The sequence below is a fragment of the Dipodomys merriami genome, unplaced genomic scaffold (genome assembly GCF_024711535.1).
Source record: "Dipodomys merriami isolate MVZ:Mamm:240054 unplaced genomic scaffold, mDipMer1.0.p SCAF_5, whole genome shotgun sequence".
Classification (NCBI taxonomy): Eukaryota; Metazoa; Chordata; class Mammalia; order Rodentia; family Heteromyidae; genus Dipodomys; species Dipodomys merriami.
The window spans coordinates 68,351,949-68,378,806 of record NW_027206068.1 but is presented as its reverse complement, the minus strand read 5'-3'; the positions used below and the strand labels follow the sequence as shown (position 1 = coordinate 68,378,806).

The 26,858-nt window shown below is 43.5% G+C and overlaps 1 protein-coding gene across 2 annotated transcripts in view; it reads left to right on the top strand.

Annotated features, from left to right (window-relative positions):
* The first annotated feature begins 6,294 nt into the window (after nucleotides 1-6,294).
* Nucleotides 6,295-26,858, top strand: part of Hipk2 (homeodomain interacting protein kinase 2) — a 195,778-nt gene continuing 175,214 nt past the window's right edge. For both annotated transcript variants that reach the window (XM_069996899.1, XM_069996898.1), the window contains exon 1: nucleotides 6,295-6,525. In XM_069996899.1, the coding sequence (XP_069853000.1) occupies nucleotides 6,507-6,525 (19 nt within the window). In that variant the 5' untranslated portion in view covers nucleotides 6,295-6,506. The remainder of the gene's footprint in view (nucleotides 6,526-26,858) is intronic.

Genomic DNA, 26,858 nt, shown 5'->3' with positions numbered 1-26,858 from the left:
CATTTCTGTGAGAAAAGCAGATCCTCTTCATCTTGGCAAGCTTCTTTCTACCAGTTGCCCCCAAAGCCATAATTCCTACTGTTCCTCATTTGAATGAGTTATCTGCTCTTTCAAAACTCTCTGTGAACAAATGCAGCAGTGGTACTCACTAGACACTGGGTTGAAAATGAACTCTACAACTTGTAGGCAGAGATGGGAGGGAAAAACTGGGAGAAAGCAAGAGAAGGGGTGATATTGTTCAAAAAGAAATGTGCTCTTTACCTGACTTATGTAACTGTAGCCCCTCTGTAATCACCTTTATAATAATTTAAAATTTTTAATTAAAAAATAAAATAATAGGGGCTAGGAAGTTGACTCAGTGGTAGAGTGCTTGCCTCGCATGCATGAGGCCTTGGGTTCGATTCCTCAGCACCACATATGTAGAAAAAGCTGGAAGTGGCACTGTGGCTCAAGTGGTAGGGTGCTAGCCTTGAGCTGAAGAGCTGAGGGACAGCACCCAGATCCAGAGTTCAGCCCACACAACCGACAAAAAAAGAAAAAAAGAAAATAATAATAATAATAACCTCTCCGTGAGTGCATTCAGGTAAGGAATCCTGTCATCATTAAACACCAACTTGTTACAAGATGCATTGTGAAAAACAGCCAAAATTTAAAGCACTAATACAAAATCATTTCTTAAGAATAACTCAAACCAAAAGTAGGTCTGTATTATGACTTTTCCGGAAACTGAGCCATAAAGGAAAGGAGAGGAAGATGAAATAAAAGATCATGTGGGAAAGATACACAGGAAAAGAAAGTAAGACAGAGATCCTCTCTCAGAAAGAGAGAAGATCATGGAGACAGAGCAAGACACTAAAAGATAGGTGCGATTTTGAAAGCTAGGAGACAGTGATCTGTCTCCTATGGCCACATCTTTAAGAGATAGTCCCAGCTGGGGTATGCTGTCAAGTAGGAGTTGGTAGAAAAGTGAGAACAACATACACCAAACTAGTATAAGATACAAGTTGCACAGGAATCATCTTTCTGCGGACACACTGAGGGTAAAAACAAGTTATAAACCTGGAACATACACAAGCAAAAGAGTGATTTCTCCATTGTGTGGCCTTGATGCTGTGGTGGAAGTATGCATTTCCACAGCTATAGGCACAATGCAGAAAAGTCCTTGGTTACTGTTCTGTAAGCAAAAAGACAATGATATGGGGTCAGCCTTCCTCCACATTTACTCTAACTCTGAGAAAGCTATGACTTGCACCATTTTACAGAAAGGTGGATTACAACAAGGGTACTGGCATAGATGTTAACTAACTCTTTTCCATTTCCCTGGCCTTCAGTTTCATTTATCAAAGAACTCTGAAGTGGTAGCAGGGCATCAGTGACTCATGCCAGTAATCCTGCTGAGATCAAGAGGACTGAAGTTTGAAGCCAGACCAGACAGAAAGCTCGGTTAAGATTCCATTTCCAAAACAACCAGCAAAAAGCCTGGCTGGAAGCATGGCTCAGGTGGTAAAAGCATCACTGAGTAAGCAAGCTAAGAAAGTGAGAGGCCCTGGGAGGTGGGGAGGGGAGGGGGCAAAGGGGGAGGAAAAGATCCTGAAGTTACTTGGTATTTCAGCTACCTAGTGTTCTACAGTCTGAAAAAAATCTGATTAAATGAGTAAATGTTTGTAAGCTAACATTCATGTATTTATTAAATAAAGTACAATGCATACTAGCTCTAGCCAACTGGGGTAGCCTTTGGACTCCTTATCTCCGCCCTATGACCTGGGCCTTGCTGACTCTATTGGAATTCTCTCTAGTGCCCTCTTCTGGTGCTTGTTGTAACCTCTCCAATCTCTACTTAATCTAAACACCACATTCTAGTAGGCAGAATTTAGAGTTCTGCAATTCTACTCCCCCTCCCCTGCCCGCAAAAATCAATCAATCAATCAATCAATCTAGTCTCATCAAAGACACAGAAGCAACTTGTCAAATCTAATTGGCTGCCTATCCATTTTCTTCTCACGTAAGCTGCCACTGCCAGCAACACTGGGCCACTTCTCCCTCCATGAGTAATTTTTGTTCTATGATGTTACCATCCTTCATTGCTTGCTCACCTGCTTCTCGGTGCTCTCATCTATGCGGCGCTCTTTCCCCTTTCCCATTATTTAAATACTAGTGCCTCTCAGGGCTCTGTCTCAGATCATCTCCCTTCCTGCTCTCCCACAGTAGCACTTTGCTGCTAGTTTATGCCTGGCTCCCACTTGACTGAAGCACCATGGGGAAAGGAGACAATTAGCTCTACTTCATCTGCCAATTCATGAAAGAATAATCTAAGTTCATTTCAATAATATTTTTCATCTAGATGATACTAAGTATGCTAGCTCAATGGGGATTTTTCTTTTTGTTTATGCCAGTGCTGAAGCTTGACCTCAGGGGCTGGGCATTATCTCTTAGTTTTTTTTGCTGAAGACTGGTGCTCTATCACTTCTGGCTTTTTGTTGGTTAATTGGAAATAAGGTTATCATAGACTTTTCTGCCCCGATGATTTTGAACTGTAATCTTCAGACCTTAGCCTCCTAAGTAGCATGGATTATAGATGTGAGCTATCAGTGCTTGGTACAATGTGGAATTGGTTGATTTCTGTTTTTTTCTTAACTGAAGTTTTGGATTCCTGGGAACAGGTGTGGTTATGAGGAGGTGGGTATCTTATCTGTACAGCTCCATTTTATTCCCCTTTCATAGAACTCCATTTCCTTGTCCAACATGGCTCCTTTCCACTAGGAAGGAGACTACCTTGGAAATGTTTTCATTTTGCTACATTTTTATTTAGTGATTGGGTAGAGTATACTTCATAGAGCCAGTCTGCCCAGGTTATTCACCAATCTTCAGCATCTGGGATAGACTCAGAGGCTATTACTAGCTACCAATCAGTGCCGCAGTTGAGGACATGCCAGGGAGTTTGTCACAAGGAACTGTCAATGTAGTTGTAGACCAAAGAAGAGAGTTAACCACAGTGGGAGCATTCTATGGGACAATTTTGCCTGTCGACAGGGAATTTTCTACAAGCCTAAGAGATCAAATTCAGTAGGATAAAAATCAAAATCAGTCACATGGAGGCATTCAGAACAATAATAACTACCTTTTATTGGAATCCTACTGTGTCAGCACTCTATACAAATTCTCCCAAATGTAATCTCTGGAGCTGTAGTGAGAACTTTATGAAAATTAAGTTCTTGGTGTTGTCTTGGACACAGTGAATATACAATAAATCACAGCTATCATCTATTTAATAAATATCTAAATGGAGACTACCAAGTGTCAGACCATGTATAGCTGCTGGGGATAGAATGCCAGACAAGATACAGATGTTTTCTGCCCTCACTGAGCTTACAAGCCAAAGATGCTCTGTCCAATATGGTAGCCACTAATCTATTAAGAGACTATTAAAATTAAAATCTGGGAGCCAGGTGTGGTGGTACACCCTTGTAATTCCAGCACTCAGGAGGCTGAGACCAGAGGATCTCACGTGTAAGGCCAACCTGGGCTACACAGCAAGAGCTTGTCTCAAAAACAAAGAAAGATTATTTAGTTTTTCAGTCACACTAGCTGCATTCCATGTGATCCACAGCTGCAGTGGATGCAGATTTTCATTACTCTATCCACTCTTCTGGCCAGCACCAGAAAGAAGCAGTGAAATTACAAGCAATTGGGTATCACATAATGTATGGTAGACAATGACAGAGATTAACAGGGGTAGGAGAAAAATGTTATTACAACCATTACTATTATTCTTCCCATGATAATCCAATGTAGAAATCGAGGCTCAAGAGAAGTTAAGCAATTTGGCCAAGTTTACATAGGTACGAAGTGGAAGAGCTGGGACTTGAACTGAGATCTGTCTTACTCCCATGCTACCTGAGACAGTTTTTATAAAGCAAATGAATCAGGCCCAGCCAGAAACTGGTACAAAGGAGAAGATGGAGAATATACCCTTGAGGAAAAATGACAATTTGGGCAAAGGCACAGATGGGCAAGGCTGGAGACAAGTAAACCAGTCTGGCCAGAGAGGCAATGATTTGCTGAACTCATGTCCTAGGAGAGGTAAGTCAGGACCTGCCGGCTTGATTAAAAGCCAAGCTGTTAGGCAATATAGCCTGTCCTACATGCAGAGATCGAGGCCTTACAGAATGGTGGGCAGGGGCACAGCACGGTCAGATGCTTGTACTATGCAGAGGGCAACACTAGGAGCAACTGGCTAAGATCAAAGTTCAGAAGGCCACTTAAGAATTGCAGGGAGGCTGGGTGCTGGTGGTTTATGCTTCTAATCTTAGTTACCAAGGAGACTGAGATCTGAGGTTCAAGGTTTGAAGCCAGCCTGGGCAGGAAAGTCCATGATACTCATCTCCAATTAACCACCCAAAAGCCCAGAAGTGGAGCTGTTGCTCAAGTGGTAGAGTGCTAGTCTTGAGTGAAAAAACTAAGGGACAGTGTCTGGGCTCTGAGTTCAAGCCCTTATACTGGCACAGCCATGGTCACACACATTGCAGGGAGGGAGGAGAGAAAGGAAAGAAGGGGAGGAAGGGATAGTATGAAGCAAAGGACACCAGCAAGGGAGCCAAGACACCTAATCCTAAGACTCAATACTGCGTGACAGAAGCCTTATTTCTACATCTCTAAAAGGTGTGGCTGGCCCAGAGGACCTGACCTGAAGATCCTTTTGGAACTAGTTTAGGATTCTGCAAATATGAACCACATTAGACTAAGAGAAACACTAGGGAGTGCAGCATTGACTACCCAGCAAAGAAGATCAGAAGATCAGAGTTAAAAATCATCCCGAGATGAACGGAGAATTATGAATGCTGAACCACTAATGCTATTTCTTCATAATTGTGATCAAGAACTCTCTGTCTCTCTCTCTCTCTCTGTTGGAAGGGGCAAGAAGTGAGAAAATGAATTTAAGAAAGTTACAGTGCTAGCGATGGTTATTTTACATCCTCCACAGCTAGCTTTTAAACTTTTTTGGTCTCCAGTACACTTGCCCAATATATGAAAGTGAAACAAAAGGTCTACGAAACAATAGTTGTCTTTACTAAGAGCAACGCGCTCTTTTCGATTGGATTCAGATTCTCTAAACAATAAAAAGAGCAAGCTGCTATCCACTGAACTCATTTTGTGCTCAGTTTCTGTGTCACAATCATAGTTGAAAACACACCGCTTAAGACTCAACCAGTCTTAAGTGGGAGGCAAAGATGCCAGGGCACCCCCTGCACGCATTCAGGTGGGAGCTGGGGAAGCACACGGGGAGGGGAAGAGCTTGGAGAACGTTTAGCTCAAGCTCGGATCTGAGACCTGGGAACGAGAAGATCGGGAGCCTCGCACCCAGGTGATGGGAGCTCCTCCACGCAGCGTAGGTGCGGGGTGGCCCGAGGCAGTCTAGAGCGGGGACCGGGTGTGTGGGGGCGGGACCAGCGACCACCAGGGCGTCCCCCCCCCCGGTGACTTCACATAAACCTGGCCCGGATCCCCTCCGCCCCTCCGCCCGCTTTTCTCGGGAGGGCGGCGCGCCCACTCCCTCCATTCATCCCTCTCGCGTCTCGGAGCTGCAAGCCCGCAAAGCGGACCAGGCACCGCCAGCGGGTGTCTCCAGCTGGCCCCTGGGCCCCCTCGCCCCGGCACGCGCGTACACACACATGCACACACGCGCGCGCACACACACGCACACACATGCATGCACACTCGCACACACACCCAAAGTTCTAACGGCCCCCTCGGCCCGCCGGCTCCCGGTGCTGCGGGGCGGAGCGGAGCCAGGGCTCGTCGGGCCCGGCCTGGACGGCGGCTCGGCTCCCTCTGGCTGCCCTCTCCCCGCCCTCGCCCTGCCCGCGCTCCCCGCGCGGTGCCTCTCCCCGCCACCCGGCGCCCGGCTCTGCCCTCCGCTCGGCCTTCCCCGCCTCGCATCCGTGCCATCGGCGCTCGATTGCGCGCGGACTCCCTGTGGCTCTTCCCGGCTCGCTCGCTCGCTCGCTCGCGCCGGGCCGCGCCGCCCCGCCTCCGCCCGCGCCGCCCCGCCTCCCCCGCCGCCCCTCCCCCGCCGCCCGTGCAACTTTTGCCGGAGCCCCCCACACACAGCCATGCTGAGCTGAGCTCCGGCCGGGCCCTGGCCGCCGCTGCCCGCCCCGGCTCCCGCCCTCGCGGACCCGCTCGGGGCCGCGGCCGCCCGGCCCTCGGCCTCGGCGCTCTGTCCGCCCGCCCGCCCGCCCGCCCGTCCGCCCGTCCGTCCGCCCGCCCGCCCGGCCGAGCCCCCCGCGCAGGGCCCGGGCCACGGCGGCGGCGGCGGCAGCGGCGCGCCCGGCCCCCTCCCCCGGCGCCGGCCAAGTGAGGCGGTGATGCGGGCGCTGGCGGCCGCGGCGGCGCCGGGAGCGGAGACACAGGCTCAAGATGGCAGATTCCGACTGAGGCTGAGGGGGCCGAGCTCGCGCGCCGCTCTCCCGGCTCCGTGGCCATGAATCGCGGACACCCCGGCTCCGATGGCCCCCGTCTACGAAGGTAAGGGGCGCGGGCCCCGCGACCCCGCTCGCCCGCCCGCCCGCCCGCCGGCCCGCCGCGGCCCCCGCAGCTTTGTTCTGCCCGCGCCCCTCGCCCCTCGCCCCTCGCCCGCGGCCCCCTCCCTCCCCGGCCGCGCGGGCTCCGGACCCTCCCCGCGCCCCTGCCCCGCGCCCCCGCCCCGCGCCCCGCCCCTCCCCGCGCCCTCGCCCCGCGCCCCCGCCCCGCGCCCGGGACGGGACCGGATCCCGCAGTCAGCCGGGCGGAGAAAGGTGGGGGTGCCGAGGGGGGTGTGTGCCCGTTCTGCCCAGAGAAAAGAAACCGGGGCGGAAGAAACCGGGGCGCGGGGGGGGGGGGGCTGGGAAAAGACGGATCGGCGGCCGTGCTCTTTATTTATTTGTGATCAATGAAGGTGATGCGGTTCAGCCCCCACCCCCCGCACCTTAGGATTGTCTCCTTCTACTTCTCGGCCCTCTCCGGTCCCCTTCCCGATCCTCTCCACTCCCACCCCGCACGCACGCCTTTATTCCTCGCCAGCCTCGGATTTGGGGAGGGGTGGGGGGTCTGTGGAAGCGGATTGTGTGGGGCCAGGCAGCGAGGGGGGTGGTGGAGATGAAAAGTCCATCTCAGACCCAGGCAGAACAATGAAATAGGCTAAAATCTCCCCGCATTTGCGGGTGGAGAGGGAGGCTGTAGTTTGGGCTTTCAGGCGGGGGCCGGGTGTGGAGACGTTTTTTTCTGGATCGGGCTTGGATAAGACCGTACTGTGTGTGCACCTTCACCTGGCGAGGGGTGTATTTTTTTTTTCCTCTCTCTCTCTCTCCTTTTTTCTTTCTTTTTTTACGGTGCTGTCTTCAGGAAGAAAGAAAAAAGAAGGTAAGGCAGAAGCACACTCTCTCCTCGTTTCTCTTCAGTCAGTTCCGTCAGCCTCCAGCCAGAAATCCAACCCGAATCAACTTAAGTTTTTACTCTTGGATGTGGTTTTGTGTGCTGGTTGTAGTACGAAAGGTTTTTCAACTAAAGTGTGTCCGATTTATTTTCAGTCATCTGATCGTGAAAATGTTTCCCGCATGAAATCATTGAAATAGCAGCCTTTACATACTTTTAGCGTGGCTCCAATCTGGCTTTCTTTCGGTTTTATTCAGATATTCTGTGGAAGAAATCGCAAATGAGAGGGGAAAAGGGTTTTCACGGATCCCATAGGAGGGCAAGAGCAGGCTGTAATCCTATAAACCTGGAGAACAGTTGTGGCCAGTGAGGGAGATTGCATTAATAGTTTTATCTCTGTTAGGAAGGCTGATTTAAAAAAAAAAAAAGAAAGAAAAAGAAAAAACTTATCTGAAAAGAAAATCTGTTATTAGTTCCAGTGCTCCAAATGAATTAGGTTTCTGGATGGAATAAAGTTACCGGTCAGGCCTTGGATAACGAGGCTGTAAATAACCTATCGACTGTAAATATTTTTTTTTCAGACTCTCTTAGAAACAAAGGAGCTGTTTAGAAGGCAACAGAGAGATGTTATTCCAGGGGCTTTCCTCTTTGAGTCTGAAGAACACAAGGACCATTAACAGTTCCACCAAAACAAAACAAAATTTCAGATCTCCCCACCACGCTGAATAGAGCATGTTGGTGGATATGTGGACACGCTCCCTGTCGGGCATTCATTGTTATCTGTATCTAGGGGAGGGGGCTGCAGTCAAAGCGCCCACTGTCTAGAGTGTTAAAATGAAACAGTTTTCTCTTTATTAAGTACCTCCTTGAGACTCCCTCTGCTGGACACTCAGTGAGCATTAGAGAAGGAACTTGGTATAGAATTCACAACTATAGTAAGTCGGCTTTCTCTGTTAAAGGGGCTGAATACCTGGGTTGGGGTATATTTTGTTAACTTTGTACAAAGCCATCTTTGGACCTGCAGTGTTCTCCTGTTTGCTTTATGCTAAATGCAGATGGAATGTAGGCCATCCCTTTGTGGCTAAGGCTTGGCACTCCTAGACTTATTACATTGTTTTGTTTTTGTTAGTGTGTTATACCAGATTAAGAGGTCTAGGTGTGTAAGGTATTGGGGCTTAAGAATAATCATGGATATCAAAGGTCTCAGCTCACAGATTCTATTTGCCCTATCCCAGCTCACCTTCCTGGTTACCCCTTCCAACTCTGGGCTGTCCTCAATTTTGTCTATGAACTCTATTGTTATTCTTGTGCTCTGCAGCCTTTAATTCTATGGGAGTCTTTCTGTGCATCTTCTTTTCCTAATCCTCCTCCACAGCCCTCCTCCACCAGCCCAGCAGCACTCAGCCAAAAGCTTCAGGCTTGGCCTTCATGAGAGAGAGTCAGGCATGCTATCAAGCACGCAGGTGACCTCCATAGGCAAGGATTATACTGTGAGGACCTACATTCACTCCCCACTCCCCATGGTGACAGCTTCCAAGACTCCAGTGACCTCCTTTTTACCTCCTTGGTGACATCCTCTGGATTCAGTGAACTGCTTTGTACTTTATCCCAGTCAGAGTACCGGAGCTGTGTGTGTTAAATGCATAGGGATTTTCTTGTGGAATTCTCCAAGAAGAGGGATTTCTAATGGGTTTTATGCTCCTAAAAATTGAGTATGCTTCATCTTGGGAGAAGTCTAAATGATGCATTCCGGGCCTTTCAGCTGGAATTGCTCAAATGGAGTGTAACTGTGTCAGGTTGGAGTACGGGGTGAAGGCTGGAATGCATTAGGTGAGCATTCTGAATGGCCAGAGATTTAGACAGGAACACTGCTTTTGAAACAAGGCATATTTGATAATGCGAATTAATGGGCAACAAAGTGTATGATCAGTCTTTCAGAGCTTGCTTTAAAGGTAGGTTTATAAATAGTGCATTTGTTTTTAGTGGCTGGATACTGATAAAGTTATACTTCTTTTGAAAAAGGTTTATTTTCTTTAGAAGATTAAATATTTGCCTCATGAGTGTATTTACTCCATCAACTTGCTTAGCAATGCCTTTTCAATATGTAGTGCAAAGGCTGGCCATAGAGGTCTTATATAGCCATGGTTCTGAATTATAAGAACCTAACTTCCAAATTAATTGTGTCTTACTGTACCTGAGATGTGCCATGTTGATCAGTGTTGGCTTATATCAAGGAACACTTCAGTCTTTCAAAAACTGTCCTACTGAAGTCCTAATCAGATGGACTGAAGACACCTCTCTACTAAGATGCCTACCAAGAAATAAGATTCTGAATCATCTTCTCTTGGAAGAGAAGATGACACATGTTTTTAAAATATCTTCTCGTTGTTTATATTTTATGTTTTTAAATGAGTAAGTAGAAATGATTATTTTTCCTGCTCATCACATTAGAACAGTGAGTCAGAATTCATTAATTTAATCCTTGATTCTGGGTAGAATGATATGACCCCACAATCAAAGAAAGTGGAGTCTGAATCTAGCTGTATGGCTTTGGGTATATTACTTAACTTCTCAGATCTTTTTTGTAGCTTTCTGGATTGTGCACAGATACTATTAGAAACTAGTATATTTAGTAATGTCCCTGGCTGTAGTAGGCCTTTTTTCAGTATGTGTTAAATCCTCTGTCTTCTGAACTGCTTACAGGCAGGACAACCCCAGGGAAAGCATAACCTACAAATAGTTTAGAAAACCAATAATAGCAACATTTCAATGATTAATCTCTTGCTATTTTTTCTCTAGTTTAGGCACCCTCAACAATAAACCCCCTATAGCCACAGAAGAAAGCAGCTTTTTTTTTTCTTTTTTACCCTTCTGTGACCTTTCCAGAGTCTTTATTCCCATCTAGCATCTGTAGATCTCAGGTAGAAAATTTCTCTTCTGTAGTAGCACTTTTTTGTGCTACTTGAAAAATGTGCAAACAGATACTGAAACAGAGTTTCAGGGCTTGCAGCTGTGCACCTGGGGAAAGTATCCCTAGTATGAAAGGCAAACCTTTGCTTTTAGCTGGGATCCATTCCTAAACAAGACTGCAGGCTGGGAGGGAAGGACCCCTCTCTTTCTCCCCCTCCACCTTGTTCCACAGGGCCTCCTTAGCTGGGAGACTCCTATCCAGCCTCCAGACATGGTGAGGGCCTGCCTTACCATGCAGGAGATAGAAGAGAGCTATAAACCACCAAGGAAAATTGGCAACTTTATGCAAGTTCCAGCTGTTCATGCCCTTTATATTCTGTTGTATGGTCCTTTGTTTTTCTCTTCCTTCCTCCAGTAGACCACCAGTTTGAGGGATCCACCTTTGAGGTTTGCATGGATCAAGATGGTAGGCTATGTGAGCGTTTTTATTGTTCTCCAAACACATAATTTGTCTGTGTTTTCTGGGCATCTTGTGATGATAGTTAAGGCTCTTGGGGTTGGTATTAAGCACAAGATTGAGAAAAATCGCAGCAGACCTTGAATAACCACTGATAGAGCATGTGAACTTGAAAGGCCTGTACTTGACATAGTTCCAGGCATACAGCAAGATCCCTGTTGAAGAAAGCAAAAGCCAGAAAATTAAGAACCTGGAAGATCTTTATTTTTCCTCTAAAAGAAGAACTTCTTTGCCTGTGGTTGATGGTGGTAATTATAATTTAGACAATGCTTTGTGCTGTGTGCTGTTCAGATTCCCTCTTCCCCCTACTCTGTGGGCTGAGGCACATCTTAGTGCAATTCAGTGAGGGACTGTTTATATAGAACCGTCCCTGTGCTAGGCCCCATGGCAAGTTCTAGTTTGGAGAAATGATAAAAGACTCTGTTTCTGTGTCTGAGGAGTGGTATAGGAAGTGAAAGTCAAGACATTTAAACTTGGTCTCTTGGAGGATGGTTCTGACCCCAGATGCAGCAGTTCCTACATGCTTATATTTTCCTCAGGTATTAAGGAAGTCCTCATTTCTCTTGAAATACTTTCTTCATTTGAACTTTTTTTTTAAAGTTACTTCTGAGTGTCAAAAATACCCATTATAGATTTCCTTAGAAATTTCTTAGATATTACCACCTCTCATTTACAAGTTTCTGTCTTCCTCTTTCCTTACTTAAATTTTGTATCTTTGTCAACGCAAATACATTTTTCTTTTGCACAAGCCGTCAGGTGTTTTTTGCATTTAGAGTTACAGGCTCTGTTGCAAATGGGTTCTTATGTCCTTGTATGGCTGTTGGAGAGCTGATTCCTGATCTTGCTGCCCATCTGACCTCTTGCCTTCCAGCTAGTTGTGGTGGTACTTACTGGTGGGACATAGGTGGAGTTTTATATAGAAGTATTTGGTGCTACTTCCCAGAAGCAGATCATTCTGGAAGTTGTGGATGGAGGAAAGTCTGCTTCTGCACTTACCCCTGAGAACATAGAATCCCAGATCTGGAGAAGACATCCAGAGAGATAGTGTCACCTGCCTGTACACACATACTCACTCACTCTACCTGCAGGAAGGTTAATTTGCCAGACTGAAATCTTCAGTTTGCTTCAATTCTTTTTTCCAGGAAAGGGCACCAGGAACTCACTCAGTGACCGGTTCCTATAATCCATTAATGTGATTGTCAAGAAATTCCTGGGTCTAGCAGAAATCTCACTTGCTCCCATTTACTTGTTTTCTTTTACTCTTTTCTCTAAAACCTTTTGTACACTTGGAAATAATTACAGGGTCTCTAAAAAAGTATCTTCTTTCTCTCTTGTGAACTCTAATTTCTCCTAATTTAAAAATAAATTGATGATGATCAGATTTGAATAAAGTTCTTTAATAATGTTCTCATTAGTATGGTGGATACAAGAAGAGCAACTTCAGGGTTTCTAAATCCTTGGGAATCCCCAGAGGGCAAGAACAGTGTCTTATTCATCTTTGTATCCCCTATTCTGGCAGTATAGACCTTTAACCTAGTAGGTGCTTCATAAATAGTTATTGGATTGGCTTTCCTTTTCAATGTGTCATAGTAATAACTTCCTTTATGACAATCCTGCATTGGTGACTCATATTTAGTTTGCACTCACCTGGGCCCAAGCCTTCATTTCTCTTATACTTGTCCTCATTCTTACTAAGGATAATACTACCCTGTACTTCTAACTCTTAAGAGTCTTTCTTTATCACCTCCTGCAGAGCTGACAAACAGCAGAGGATGTCAAGTAGAAGAGATTTGACCTGCACCTGAATGAAGAATCTTGATAATTCAATGTAGTATTAGTTCATCCAGGTTTAGAAAGGATACTTTGTCAGATTCTTCAGAGATTCTGAGTCAGCAAAAGCTATACTTGTTTAACCGGGTCTTCTAAGTCAGTGAGCTATGTGTTTGGGAGAATGACAGGCTTGTGGGGGTGGGGGGGGAAGAGGGGGGAATCACTTCTTCTCTTTGGTCTAAAGCCAATGAAAAAGGCAAAAGATGTAAAGGACAGCCTCATTGCTACTGGTATATTTCATGATGATTTTGCTGTTAAAAAGCAAGCTAGGAAAATGGTCCCCCACAACCAGCAAAAACAGTAAACCTTTAAAACTGCTGAACAGTTTTGTAGTTTTATAGTCATTTATTTCTGAATGCAGCATTGAACAAGTTTGAGGTGATTTTGATGACGTTCTGTTGCCTGACTACTTTTGCCCTGGTGGGTTTTCATTAATTGAATGCCATCATGTTTAAGCAGAATTAAGATTGATTGGTTCTTCTGCATGCGCCAATACTGTAGCCATATATAAAAACTTTGTCACAAAAAGAATGCAGTCTAATATATGAATGAACAAGGGCATTCTCCCTCTGTGACCCCTAGGTAACTGTCCATGGGTAGTAAAAGACTGCTAGGGAGCTGTCTACAATGTTGGTGGAAAAGCATGCTCAGTCCACATAGTTACAGGTTGCAACTTGATGAAAAAGGCTTGCTTGTGGATATTTATCATTTTCCCCCACACCAATATTTCCTTATTGATTCAACTTATGAATTGTTATTCAAATATAAAGTGACTTTTCCTAGGGTTTATCATAATAAAAGTGATCCATCAAGCTTCATGCCAGTTCTGTGTGGAACTTCTAGCTTCCCAGCATCCAAGAAGTACATTTTAAGAGTACTTGTGCCTGCAGGCCTCTTAAAAGTCACATGCTAAGGAGATTTAGAAAACACTGGCTTGTTGCTGGTTATGAAAGTGTGTGTGTGAGGTGGGTATTTTCCACTTGTTTCTTCAATAGAGAATTTATGGAGTTCTGAGAAAAAACAGAATGTAAATTCTTGAAATTGCACAGAAAGGCCGAAACTTACACACTACCAAATTCTAGAGAACTATATCCTTCATTACAACTCATGCCAATATAAGATCAAGGACTTCGGGTGGAAAGCAGATTTCAAACTTTGTTCCAAGGAGGGAGTAAGAGAGTGAAAGGGCATGGGAGAAGGCAGCTCTTGGACCGTTTACGTCTTCATTGATGGCTCAGTGTGATTGCTGTTAGTCATTAAGTATGACCTGCACATCAGGAAAGGATTACTTGATATTCATTATGTTCTGCTTGCTGAGACTAGGAAGTATACTGTATTTCAGAAATGAAAATGGTTAAAATAAACACTTTGATTTGATTATGTCATTATGTGCTCCAAAAAGAATTTAAGACCCCGTAAAGGGTTAAGTTTCTGGTAGAAGGGGGAATTAATTTATGTAGATCAGTTTTGTAGATCAGCTTATTTCCAAGGAAGTCGGATAAATGAAGCATTCCTGTATAAAGAGACAGCAGAAACAGTCAAAGCTCTTATGCTGGCTTAACAAGGTGAATAAGCAGAGTGTATAATGGAATTCATTTACAAAGTAATTTTTGCTTGGCAGCGTGGTAAGCACAAAATAGACCAGCAGATGAGAATGGTAAGTGTTTGGGATCAGTTGTTGAAAGGTTTAAAAGGGGTTCTAATTCAAGAGACATTTTATGGTGTGGAGAAGGGGACCAATATAATCAAAATGATACTTGAACAAGGTAATTCTTACTGGCCTGGACATAATAAAGGAAAGAGGCAGCTGGGGAAAGCCCTACTGGGAGGCTTGTAGTATAGTGGGAGGTGTCAGCATCCCAGAGCGGGGATGGGACCCGCTGTTGAGCTGTGGGAGAAGACCACAGAGAGCCCTTCCCAGCATGCCTGGCGCAGAGGGTTCATAAATATTTCTTCCTTTTTGCTTTCTTCCAGAACCTCATGGCAGGGGTCTAGGATCAGGGAAGACATGGTTTTGGCAACAAATGGAATTTATTCTGTTCTTCTAAGCATCTATTCTCTGTAGGCTCCTCATATTGCATAGCATTTTCTTTTTTTTTCTTTTTTTTTTTTTTTTTGGGGGGGTCCGGTCATGGGGCCTGAACTCAAGGCCTGGGCGCTGTCCCTGAGCTCTTCAGCTCAAGGCTAGCGCTCTACCACTTGAGCCACAGCACCACTTCCGGCTTTTTTCTTTTTGCTTATGTGGTGCTGAGGAATCGAACCCAGGGCTTTGAGCATGCAAGTCGAGCGCTCTACCACTGAGCCACCTTCCCAGCCCCAACATAGCATTTTCTTTGATCATAGCATAACCTGATGTGGTCATTATGCATTATTAGTGTTCAGCCTTTGAGGGAAGAGGACATTGAGGTAAAGAGCAATGAAGAAGTGGCAGATGTTGCAGAGGAAGTGTAGGGGAAGAGAGGATCTGGGATTCTTCTGTCCCCTGCTTCTGGCAGTGTGCAAGGTAGCTCCAGAAATGAGTAGAGTTGGGCTGGGCTGCCCTAGCAGATACTCTCCAGTGTTGTGGCTCCTAGGATGCCATTAGAGCCATTTCCTGTTGTCCCTGGACTTAAGGGAAGCTACCGACTTTTGTCCTCTGGTACGATGCTCTGCAGTGCCACACATAGCCTATCCTGGAAGATGTTATTTCTCTTTCCTAAAAGCAAGGCCACAAGTGTCCTCGCTCCATTGTTTAGTCTGTTGGGTAGTTGTTCCTCTTGTGTCTCTGAACAAGTTACTAACAACAACTGCATAGGAAAGGAACAAGTATAAGGTGATGAATTTCACAGGATCTCAAGGCACTTTTAAGTCATTAAGCAGTGTTTCTTAAAAAATACAGGTTTTTTTTTTTTTGAGGTCCAGTTTCGAGTTATTCTTTTCTTTTGACCTGACCACACTCAAAGGCCCCCCCCCCCCCCCGCCTTTTAGCTTTGGCCTGGCATTCTGACCCCATGTAGGATCCTGTGAGTGCTGCTTCATCCCATGCTGGCCCTGGCCTGCCCTGGAAGCATTTCAGTGCTGTTGAATAGCATTGGACAATGTCTGAGCCCAGGCTTTCCCACGAATAAGCACAAACTAGGGGCCAAGCTTGCCTTGACATTTGTGGGTCCTTGGGCAAGAGGACAGCACAAGCCCCCAGCCTACCAATCACTCCATCCTCTCTCTCCTCATGGTTTGCATGTCCAAACTGCAACCACCCAACTCCTTTTGGAAAGGGAGTACGTCCTGGATGCCTGACAGGCAGGTGCCCCCACAGGCCTTGGGTAGGGGCCTAGAAGCAGGCATGAGGCATTTTGGCATCCTTTTCTGAAGCCCTAAGGATGGAGGTAAGAGCAAATGGATGCTTAGTACACAAGAACAGACACCCCATGACCGACCTACCATCCTTCAGGCCAGGTATGGCCAAGGCCCTGGTGCCTTCCTTATAGGCAGTGGCTAGTAAGGGGAAACCTTGCTTCAAATACTTGGGCAACAAAGTTGAAATGTTTCCTATTGTACAAGTGATGGCTGGTGATTGCCTCACCTCAGGTTCTGTTTGCCATTTTCCCCTTCTCTCCTCCTCTTATACCTAGGTTCATAAAGGTAAGTGGTGAAACAAACTCATTTCCCATTGCAGGCCATGATAGCTCAGTAAGCCAGCATGTTCCTCCCACCGATGAAGCTTTTCAGAAAGCCCATAATCTGACAGCTGCTTGGCCTTGTGAGTTTTGGCCAGCAGCATATGCGGCCTTCCCTCTTGTCTTGTCTGTCCTTGATGGCATCTTCCTCAATGCTTTGTCTGCTTCTTATTTGCCCACAATTGCCCCCTAATTCTCTTGGCATTGAGTAGCTAGGGCTGTGTATAAGCCTTGTTATTGTGGCAGGCATAAGAGTCTGAATGGATATCCACATGGAACTCTGGGGTAGGTTTGTGTAGGGGACTGTTTTGGAGAAGTTCTCTAACCTGGTGACCTGTCACCTGGCGGGTTTGTTAACATGTGTGGCTTTGTCCCCAGAGTTTCTAACTTGTGTGAGCTGTGATAGAACCCTGGTATTTGAATTTTCACTTGAAAGTCATTGTTTTGAAAAAATATATTCAATATGAAAACTCAGTATATATTTAAAATCAGACCATAGGTTTTTGGTTTTGGTGGTACTGAGGAGTGAACTCAGGGCTTCATATTTGTTAAGCCATTGCTCTACTGCTTGAGCCATCCTTCTAGTCCTTTTTGTTCTGGATATCTTGGGGATAGGATCTGACTTTCTTCCTGGGCCAGCCCAGACCATGATCTTCCTAGGTTATACTTCCTACACAGCTATGGTAACAGGCATACAACACCTCACCCAGCTTTTTCTGTTGAGATGGGATCTTAAGAGAAGGTCAAGATGGAACCAGGCTGACTTGGAACCTTGAGCCTCCTGGTCTTAGCCTCCTGTACAGCACACCCTACCACACCCAGCTAACCATAACTGTTTTGATGAAAGCTTTCCTTGGATGCATGAGAACAAGAGCTCTGGTGTTGACATCACTTGCATTTCTGATGCCATTGTGGCTGTGACTTTTGGAGAAGTTCAGGGATATGCAGATTCCGCCTCACCTGTGTCTCTTGTCTGCCTTTCTACCTCCTTGGGCAGGTCAGCAAGCATTCAGCTATTTTCTCTTCATTTTCTAGAGCCAGCCAGTCTGTGGACCTGGCAGTTTGGCCCTGGGGCCCCGGAACAGAATGAGCAGATATCATTTTCACGGTAACATATTATTATTAGCTAGCACTTAAGAACTCTGTGATGTTCTCCGTTTACAGAAGAGGAAATTGAGGCTTAGTGATATTAAATAACGTATCCTAACCAATAATTGGTAGAGTCAGAGCTTGAACCTGAGTCCACCTGACGCCAGAGCCTGCTCTTGTCTTGACAGGCCAGCTGCCCTACTTCTTATAAATGAATTAAAGAGGTCCACACAGCATTCTAGGGCAGTCGTTCAACAAAATGGATCTGGTCCTCCTTAAGATAACTAAACTGGAGACTACCAGTGCTAGACTGTTACTATCCCAAACACAAATGTCCTGATGCTCTACTCAGGCCAGATGAGGCTATGAAGACAAAGCATGTGGCTGGCATGTGGGAGGGGTGTGGTCTGAGGGGAGACATGCTGTATAAGTCCCCCTGTGTTCTGCGAAACAGATGACATGTCTTAAGAATGATCTTTTTCATAAGACTTCCAGGGGAAAAGTATTATGAAAAGATGATCCTGTCAGTGTAGACTGACTAAGCACCTGCTATTTCCAGATCTGTTCTGAGGCTCATCTGTACAGATTCTTGACACTCCTGTGGTAAGTTGCAAGGTAGGCTATACTGCCACTATGTTTTATAGACACACAAAGAAAGGGAAGAAAGCACGCACCACCTCTGGGAGCAGAGCAAGGACTGACCTGGGACATTTGGGGTCCACTTGGTACCCTGGATAGTTGAGAGTTCTCAAACCCTCCTAGATAAGGAAGTGAAATTTGTAATATGATGATCCTTCTCCAAATTTATGGTTTTCATTTCAGTCAAAAATCTTAGTATTTTAAAACACAGGATACTGATTTCTGATGTTTTTCATAAAAGATAAGGTGTGGGTATAGAACAGTCTGGCTGAAAGGTAAGACTTGTAAGGGTAAAGGCAACCTGGCCACTTCAAATTTAGCAGCACGTTTAGGGCAAATTAGATGAGTCAAGAGTTAAGGCCCTGCTGTCTGAAAGCATTGAACAAATAAATGATGGGGGAGGAGCCATGAAGCCACAGGAAAAAGAAAGCTGATTAGACAAATGGAATGGGACAAGGTGTTAGCAGTTTGAAAAATTTCCACAGGCATCATCTTCTCATGTCCCTACCAGAAATCCTACTGAGCATGTGTGAGATTCAACAGAAATCTGCCAAGCACTGACCACCGTGTGCCACAGACTGCTCTAGATGCTGAGTATACAGCAGTGAAGGAAACCAGAAAACCCCGCCTGGAACCAGCTTGCGTGTTAGTAGATAAAGACAGAGAATCTACTTTTTAAAAAGCATAAGGGAAGTAGAAGCAAATATTTATTAAACCTCTTGAACAATTGAAGTTTTAGTAATAGAGTGCATAGATGAAATCACAGAGGAAAATATCGTTAGTATTGTCAGTGTAATTGTTCCCCAAATGTAAAGGTGATTTCTGGTCTTGTCATCATGAATTATCCCTCAGGGTGATTCTGTGCAATCTTAAAAGGTTTATCTGAATTTTAGGACTAGTTCACCATTAACTACCAAAGGAATTGAACATTTGTCAGGTTTTAGATACATACTACCAGGTTTGTTTCTTCTCCAAAGTACTCTCCTATTAGATCAAGCCAACTACAAATTTGAGTGAACACACCTTTTCATTCTGAAAGTAACAGTGTTTCTTGCCGCTCTTGGGCTGCACTCTGCTCTCATTCTCTCTCTCCTTAAGTAACATGTCAGTCCCAGGCTTCCAACACCACCTTTATCTTTCATCTTTATCCAGATTTCTTTAAGGCCCAGAGAAATAAAGCCAGCAGTGTACTTGACATTTCTAATTAGGTGTCGTCTTTTTTTTTTTTTTTGGTCGGTCATGGGGCCTGAACTCTGGGCCTGGGCACTGTCCCTCAGCTCTTCAGCTCAAGGCTAGCGCTCTACCACTTCAGCCACAGCGCCACTTCCGGCTTTTTTCTTTTTGTTTATGTGGTGCTGAGGAATGGAACCCAGGGCCTCATGCATGCAAGGCAAGCGCTCTACCACTGAGCCACCTTCCCAGCCCTCGTAGTCTTTAAAGTCTCTGGCAGTACTGATTTCATAAATACGGAACCTGTGTCTCCTCTGTGTCTTCTACTGCAGACACAGGGTTGGTTAGTTTCCTGTGAGCTTTCGATCATGTTTTTATCAGCTGATCAATATATAACATTGGGTAATGGTGCTACATGTAGGTGGGTGTTATGTATTAGTCTAACATTACATATGCTGATGTAATATTGTTTTATGGGTGTTTCTGCTTAAAGATAACCTTATTTCCATGCTGTTGACTCATTAACATTGAACTCAGAGCCAATAGTGCTGTAACTCAGGCCCAAACCAGCTTATCTCACAACGTTTTCTCATGAGTATACACAGGAACTCTAAAACACATCACACTGAGCCATCTTGAACAGTAAAATCACAAAACAAAAAGCACAAAAGTACAAAGGAGGTACCAAATGAGGTGCTGCTTAAGAACTCCTATTCACTGTGGAAAAGCTGGAACAAGACGACAGAGGGTGGCTTGCTGGGCCTCAGCTGGGCATGTACATGTGGGCAGCGCCACTCCTGTTCTGCACATGCTTGTGAAGGACTGGGAATGACTGACTGTGCCCCAGTATTGATTTTGGAGTTGCAAAACAAACTTCAGTGAGTAGGTGAATTTACAAACACAGAATCGTGATGAGGGGTGGTGGACTATGTTACGGGCCAGTCCCTTTCTCTCCACTATTGTCCCTAGTCTGGGGTTGACAAACTTTCTCCTTAAAAGTTTAGATAGGGTATCTCCTTGGTTCTGTGGACCATGACATCTCCACCACAGCTGCTCAACTCCATAGCTGTCATGTGAAAATGGCCTGGATGATGTATAAATGAATAGGTGGAGCCATGCCCTACAAAAGCTTTATTTACAAAACAAAACAGACTTTGGATAGAATCAGGCCCTTATTAACCCACATATAGTATGCAGTCCCATCTGAACTGGCTCCCTGACTTGGCTTCCCGTGCCCATACTTGAGTGCCTCTAGTCCATTTCCCAGAGTGATATTAAGTGCAATTAGGTCTTACCATCCTCTCACTTCAGATGTCCAACTGCTTCCTATAAAACCACTTCCAATAAAACCCCACATTCTGAATAATGTGCAGGCCCAGTTTATTCTACAGTCTTCATCAGTTGCCAGTGTGCCCCTCACACCAGTCACTGCCTGGCTTCCCAGTGTTCGCTGCTCCGGGGCTCTACGTAATTGTCTTCCTCCCTCAAAGAAGTCACATACTCCTACTCATGTCCCTTCTTCCAGGAGGCCTTCCTACATGCCCTGTCAGTCAGGTGGCCCTTTCTGATCTCAGAGCACCCTCTTTTTTTCCTTCATTTTCAGGTGCGTAAACTAACTTGTGTCCATTGGTTTCTCCCAGAGTTAGTTTGCAAGCTCTGTGAAGAGGAGGTGTCTGTGCTTTCTGTGTTCCCTACCATTTCACATACATTGAAGACGCTGCCTAAGATGTGCTGAGAATGATCTTTCCACATAGTTCTGCTCATAACAGACTTTAATAGACACTGTGGTAGACATTTGTCACCCAGTTAGAATGTATAGTATGTCTTCTAAAAATGACAGTGATGACTCAAAACAAAAGTCACCTTGAGAAGTGAGTTTGCAAATGGGTGGGAAGGTGTGTCTTCATTGTGATTCTGAGGCAGACACTCTGCTAACAGGTAGCTATTTAGTCAGTTTTCTCCATGAGACTGGAGTGCTGGGTAAAGTCCTGCTAGATTTTTTTTTTCTAGAGCTTTTTGGAACTTTGTTAATATGTCTTCATGTGGCAGGTGGGCAGTGAAGCATGCTGGAAGAGGCATTCAGTGCCCTTTTAAGAATTGGCTTTGCTCCTGTTCTCTTTCTCAGACCATCGCCCATCCCTCTCAGGCCTCAGCTGGTAGTTTGTTTCTGTAGCTTGGCTGCCATCTGGGGAAGAAATCTTTGATTTGTCAAAGAATCCTGTAGGCAACGATGTTCCAACTTAGAGCCGGTTTTAAGTCATTCCAAGAACCTTGGGTGCCACTGATGGACATGTCATTAGGGTATTTAGGAAGATGACACATCATTTTATGATGGGCTTATGTGGCTTCTTGGGCATTTTAAAGCCTTCTTTAGCTTCTCTTATCACAGAAACACTGTGTGAATTATAGAAAATAAAGGCAAGTTGAATACAAGTATGTATCCCACACCCCCTAGAGAACACACATTTCTCACCCTTTTTCTCTCTAGATATTACTACTGTTAGACCTTTCAGGTCTTTTCCTATACGTCGATACCTGCAACTTTTTAAGGAAAATGTTACTGCTTTTTTCATTTAATAATTTTTAACTGTGTATTTCACTGAAGTTCATGCATTTAATATTTTGTTCATATTCAGATTTCCAGTAGGGCCATCTGAAGTCCTTTGAAAGTGGTATATTAAAATGAGTGTCTAAAGGATACCTATCAATGAATGTTCTGTGTCCTGTTTGATTTCCTTGTAGTCCCTTAATCCTGCCCAGTCTCTTAGTGAAGAGCCAGTCCAGGTGCCAATAGAAAGGCTCACCTGCCTAGTGTGTGGGTGATTAAGTTGATTTCCCCATCCCCTATTTCCTTTGTCTAAAGTCTTGCTGGATTCAAGTCCATTGTTTTTGGCCAAAATACACTAAAGCTAATTTTGTGCAGTTTGCTACTGGAAAGACCTACCATTGGTGATGTAACCTTGCCCCTCGCTTAGAGCTGCTTCATTGTGTACCTCCGTAGGACCAAAGTGATCTCTTTGGAACTTGGTTGTGATATAACTTTGACATACAGACTGTTTACTTAACGATTGTAGCGCTCAGTGGTCATTCTTGTGTGAAATCAAATGTTCACTAGGTTTTGTGTGCTAGTTTTCTCCTTGTTCTGTCAGGTAGAGTAGGGCTGGCTGACCTAGAGTTCAAACTAGCAAAGTAGGATCATTGGTCAAACTTGCCCTTTAGTTAGTGATTTCTAAAGGTTCAACAACCTTTAAAAAATGGCAAAGGAATCTTTTTTGTTTCTTTTTATCATTCTAACATTTTTAGATTTTTATTGATTTGCTCCATTTTAATCATTAACCTTCTGCTGTAACTTTAGGCTGTAGGACCCCTTTAGCTGGATCCTGTGACCTTTTGACAAGAATCATAATTTTGCAAAGCATTCTTCTTGCTTCATAGCTCCAAACTCCACAGCACATGTGGTGGAACACAAGGCTCCAAAGTGACCTTGGCTGACGAGCTCAATGACATTGGGTGATAGTATTGACCTCACAGTCTTCATGAGGGGCTGGTCACTGCTGCATACATGACTTATTTCCAGGGGTTTCAATGGAAAAAGCCAGAAAATACACACTATTTGAAAACTACAAGTGCAGGTTGACATGTTCAGTATACTTTAAAAACAGTGCATTCATTCATTTACTTTCCTCAATTTTATTATCGTAGTCCCCTTATGAACAAAATCTTCATTTCTTCTTTAACTTATACATGTAAAGAATAACAGTTTAAAAATGCAATATGGCCAGTACTGGTGCCTCACACCTGAAATCCTAGCTACATAGGAGGCTGAAATCTGAGGATCATGGTTCATGGTTAGTTCCTGCAGACAAATTTTCCAGACTCTTTACTCCAAAAAGATGAAAGTGGAGGTGTGGCTCAAATGGGTTAGCTTTGAGCAGAAATGCTAAACAAGAGCTTGAGGCCCTGAGTTCAAGCCATACCCACCCACCTACACAAATACCAATAATTGAACTATTACAAATATGAAGCCACAAAGAAAGGTTCAGCACTTCTTTATAAGTTTTGTTTTGTCCTTCAGATGCACCACAAAAAGAGTACAAAACACCATATTCTAAAGTCTCTAGAAATAAATTCTTCTCAGACTGATTGTGTTACCAGTTTGACAGTTACATTTTAGTTTAAGAAATTTTTCGATGGGACTTATTAAAGATAAGTAATGCATTTACATGACCAAAACTGTCAAAGCTATTTAGATACTGAATCTACATGATGGGCATATGAGCACTTGTTAAAATTTCCTTTCCACATTTCTGTATGTTTGAAAGTTGAAGTACTTTGTCATATTTAAAGGACATAGAGGGGGTATGCTTAACCAAGTCTTGCTGTCTTTACTTTCTCTCTCACAGATAACCATTTTTGTTAGTGTCTTGCTTAATCCTTTGAAGCTTTTGTTTACACATTCAGGTGTGTTCTTCATGGATGTGGATGTGAGGTTTTGTGGGTTTTTTACTGTGTCTCCAGAAGGTAATGTGCCAGATGTAGTGTTCTTTTTCTCTTAATAACATCCTGGAGTTCTCTCCATGTTAGCACTAGGAGATTATCTTCAGTCTTTTTTTTTTTTGTTTTTTTAATGGCTAGAGAATACTCCAAGGGTTTGCAGAACAACAGTGTAAACTTAGATTGTACCCAATCTCCTGCTGTTTACAAGTCATCTGTAATAGAAAAACTTGCATACACATCACTTCATACTCATGCAGAGCTTCTGTGGGGACACTGCCCTGGAAGTGGGATTTCATGGTCAAAGGCTAAGAAAATGTATAATTTAAGCAATATGTTAACACTTCCTTCTGTGAGGTTTGTGCCATATTCACACACACAAACAGCATACGAAAGTACCTACTTCCCTAAGACATTGCACAAGCAATCTGTGGTTCAACTTTTGGATTTTTGTTGGTAGATGAGACATGGTATTTTGTGTAGTTTCAGTTTACATTTCTTTTATTATAAGTAAGAATTTTTTCATTTGTTTAAATGTCATGTTGCATTTATTTCTATGAGAATTGTGTTTTTTGAACTTTACATATTTTCTTACCATGTTGTTGGTCTTTTTCTTTTTTATTTCTAAATGCACTTTTTTTCCTTAATCTCTTTAAATTTTCTATTGTAAAGTTGATGTACAGAGCAGTTAGTTACACAAGGCAGGTAATGAGTATCTTTCTTTTTGGACAGTGTTTCCCCTTCCCTTGCTCCCTTCCAGTTTTTTCCTCCTATCGCTACCCATAAGTTGTATAATTCATGTTCAACATACTGTCTAGTGCCTATCACTGCTGCATTTGCTCACTCCTTTTCCCACCATTTCTGTGTCCCCTTACCCTTCCAAAGACAGATAAATAAACAAGACAAAGAAAATGAAAACGAAAATAACAACAAAGAAGAAAAATAATCTATTCCTGGAGTTCATTTGGATAAATACTATTTTATATGGTCAGAAGCACATAGCTATGTGATCCTCTACTAAGAATATCCTCCTTCAGTCTCACTCAGTGTGAATTACTAGAGATCTGTATAATTTATCATGTCCTGGTATATATTTTTTCTTCTACCATCCAGTGTCTTTACTTGTAAATTTATAGATACATTCTAGTTACCACAAATGAGGTAAACCACACAACCTATGTTTCTTTGTGTCTGGCTTACTTTGCTTAATACAATTTTTCCAAGTCTTTTCCTTATAAATGGTACAATATCATTCTGATGGATGAATACAATTTCATTGTGTATATATACCACATTTTCTTGATCCATTCATCCACTGAGGGGCATCTGGGTTTATTCCATATCTTAGTGTGGTAAACAATGCTACAGTGAACATGGTTGTGCTGGTAACTTTAGTGTGGCCTTGTTTGTGGTCTGTTGGATAAATAAATGCCCAGATGTGGAAACTCTATGTTTAGTCTTTCGAGGAACTGCCATACTGCTTTCCATAATGGTTGAATAAGTTTGCATTCCCACCAACATTAGTAGCATTCCCTTTTGGTTGGCTGCATCACCACCAGCATCTGTTATTGTTAGTTTTCTTGATAATGGCTGTTTTAACAGGGGTGAGGTAAAACCTCAATGTTGTTTTGATTTGCATTTCTTTTATGGCCAGAGAAGTTGGACATGTGTCTGTCTATTGGAAATAAACTTTCCCCAGTTGGTTATGTATGTTTTGGTTCAAGTATGATGGTATTTGGTCTTTTGAAATAATTTTGTGTGGTTGAATTTATCTTTTAAAAAATGGCTCCTGTTTTTTGAGTCACAGAAAGACTTTTTCTACTGCATGTTTTAAATGCCTTTGAGTTTTATAATCTGATCTTTTTTCCATTTACATGTTGGTTCATTTGTTTTTTTTTTATACCAGGCATGTTGTGAGATTTGGATGAAACTGTGTTTATTTCAATAACTCACTTTTCTCAATACCTTTTGTTTAAAAGTTTATATTTTGCCTACAGTATCATAAAGTCTACTTTAGCATAAACTAAATTCATAATGTTTTGGAGGGCCTGTTTTTGGATTTTGTATGTTTTTCTATTGGTTGATTTGTTGTTGATTGTTAACAAGCCCATTATCTTTTACTGTCTAAAAGAACTAATTGTCCCTCATTGCTCTTCCTCTTTAGAGTTTTCCTGGCTTATTCTCCATGTTTCTTTTTCCATATGAACTTTAGAATCAATATGTCTTCATTTCAGAAAAAGAACTAGGATCCTACTGGGATCAAATTAAATTTATGAATTACTTAGGAGGAATTAATATCTTTCTGAGGTTGAGTATTCCTAACTAAGATCATCTTTTTTTCCCATGTATTTTTTGTATACTTCAGCAGTGTTGAAAGGTTTCTGCAATAGGTTATGTGCTTATCATAAATTAATTTTTTCAATAATGTCTTTTTTATAGCCTTCTAACTGGTTGCTTGTCTGTATGAAGACCATTGATTCCCACATGTGGTTTTCATAGTTTTGTTGAGCTATTCACACAGTTTACTTTATATATGTAGTTCAGGTAGTCAATAGAATATGCACAGAATTATGCAACCATCCCTACAGTGCATTCTCACAACTATGTTATCACCCTAGAAAGCAAATCTTATACTGATTAACAGTCATCCTACTCCATTGCATGGAAATCAGTGGAATCATACAATATTCAGTTGTTTACAACTGGCTTCTTTCTCTTAGCAAAATGTTTTCAGGGTTCACCCATATAATAGCCATCCTTGTGGATGCAAAATGGTGTCTCATTATATGTGACCTTGATTTGCTCATTTCTGCATCAGTTCTCTTCTGCCACCTACAGTTATGAGATTCCACAAGGGCAGGGGGTAAGCTTTCAATTCTAAAGCCCCAGTGCCTACATTGTGCCTGGCAAGTGTTTGGTATTCAATCAATACTTATTGATTCAAGACCGGCTCTATTATGTTTCTAGACCACCTCTACTTTTTGAAGTTCAGAAGTGTTTTAACACAAATTTTTCTCCCTAGGCAAAATACAATTAGAAGGTGGGCTTTCCCCGCTTTGGGAAAGTCATGTGTTACATCCAAAAGCCTGGTAAAGTAATTTTGTATAATGTATGGTTCATGGTGACTAACATTACTTACTCTT